The sequence below is a fragment of the Mastomys coucha genome, unplaced genomic scaffold (genome assembly GCF_008632895.1).
Source record: "Mastomys coucha isolate ucsf_1 unplaced genomic scaffold, UCSF_Mcou_1 pScaffold13, whole genome shotgun sequence".
Taxonomy (NCBI): Eukaryota; Metazoa; Chordata; class Mammalia; order Rodentia; family Muridae; genus Mastomys; species Mastomys coucha.
In genome coordinates this window covers 54510078-54511779 of record NW_022196895.1, presented here as the reverse complement: position 1 = coordinate 54511779, position 1702 = coordinate 54510078, and the positions used below count along the sequence as shown (strand labels likewise).

Here is a 1702-nt window from a genome sequence, read left to right as displayed (position 1 = left end):
ACTTCATAACTGTAACTTTGCTACTGTCATGAATCTTAATGCAAATACCTGATATGTAATATATCTGATGTGCGACCCCTGTGGTCACAGCCTAGAGCTTTGAGAACAACTGAACACACCAAGAAGAGCACTGGGCTACGGTGCCTTACCAAGAACGCTCAAATAATGAAACATATTTCTATAGTGCTAACAGGAAAACCTTGCAGGAACGCCATCTGTCTGAGCCTGCAAAGGATTCTCCTCCTTTGAAAGTTCCGATGAGTTATAAGATTATAAATATCAAATCTGTTACCTTTGAAAACTCATTACAATTCATTGACTAATAATCATGGAGTCATGGGAAACAAAACAACTTCACCCACATAATACATTTTCTTTAATTTTAGACAAAGAGAGTAGTGTTCCACATATCACAACATACATTAAAATATTTTTTTAAGCACTCATCAGTATGAAATGGAAATAAGTTTATTGGCGGGTTAACAGTGACCACAGTATTACCCCTATGAGACTAGCTGATGACATCAGCCATAACAATGTTTCAAGGGAAATATGGGCATTTGAAACTACATTTTAGCTAGTGTTTCTTTCTCCGCCAGCTTTCCTGTGTATAGGAAAAGATGCACTCAAAAAGACTGTAAAGGCATCATGTTAGGGGATAGCTCTGTCAATGACTCTGCACTGCAAACCACTCCCATCTGTTTACAAGTTTAAAATAACCCAGGAGGAAGTTAAACATTCAGTGGAAGAAAAATGTTAAACATAGACCATTATCCATGGGAAGAAAATCCACAAAGATGGTAACAGGAATAAGAAAATCGATGCAATCAAGACACACAATATTTAAGATACTTTGCTCTGGTTAAGTCAATGCACCTCACTCACTCAGCAACTCCAACACCGTGAGAGGAATAGACACACGATCTAGAGTCCTGTTTGTCAATTTGCATCCAGGAATCACTGGCCAGTCAGACAGGGAAGCGAAATCACTGGGTACACACTGACATTATAATGCATGTTTCACAACAAAAGAAAAGTCACTGTGGTAGGTGGGTTTGTTTTGTTTTGTTTTGTTTTTTGTTTCCATTAAAGTGCACAATTTAAGAAAACTTCACCAGAGGGTGCACTTTGGAAAGATACGGTCAGAGTACACAGTATAGACAAGACAGGCACCTCCACGGTAATACGTCTTAATGACTAAGAGCTTGGTAGGAAACAAAGAAGACAGGCAGCACCTGAAGCCTCGACATGGTAACTATAAACACTTGTACCCAATGGCCTAGCCAGTTAAGTGTGACTAAGAGCTGCAAAGAAGGAGCTGCAGTAACTTAACAGATTAGTTCTAGTAGAGAGAAGGGCTGGGCTGGCTTGCAGTCCTGTCACCTGGAGGGAAGGAGGATTCCCGATCCTTCATGTTGCCTATACTTTGGACAGCAGACCAGACTCTGGGGCACTCGCCTTTATGAGGTTCTGGATTTCCTTGAACTTCGGGTGGTCTTTGTCAGCCACCAGCTGTAGGAGGACAGCCTCACTTGTGGTCACGATGATCCCAGTTCGTGCAAGACGCTAGAAAAAAAAAGAGAAACACAGGTAAGAAGTGAGCTAGAAAATGGACATTACGGAGAAACAGTGGAAGTGGGCCGGGACAACCATTAGGGTCTTCATCTACCGAAGTGGTTCTCAGCCACAGACTTAAATTCAG

The 1702-nt window shown here is 41.4% G+C and overlaps 1 protein-coding gene across 1 annotated transcript in view; it reads right to left on the bottom strand.

Moving 5' to 3' along the window:
* Window positions 1-357: 357 nt before the first annotated feature.
* The window catches only part of Isoc1 (isochorismatase domain containing 1), a 19836-nt gene continuing 18491 nt past the window's right edge, over window positions 358-1702 (bottom strand). The window contains exon 5 of the mRNA XM_031365740.1: window positions 358-1566. Within this exon, the coding sequence (XP_031221600.1) occupies window positions 1420-1566 (147 nt within the window). The 3' untranslated portion in view covers window positions 358-1419. The remainder of the gene's footprint in view (window positions 1567-1702) is intronic.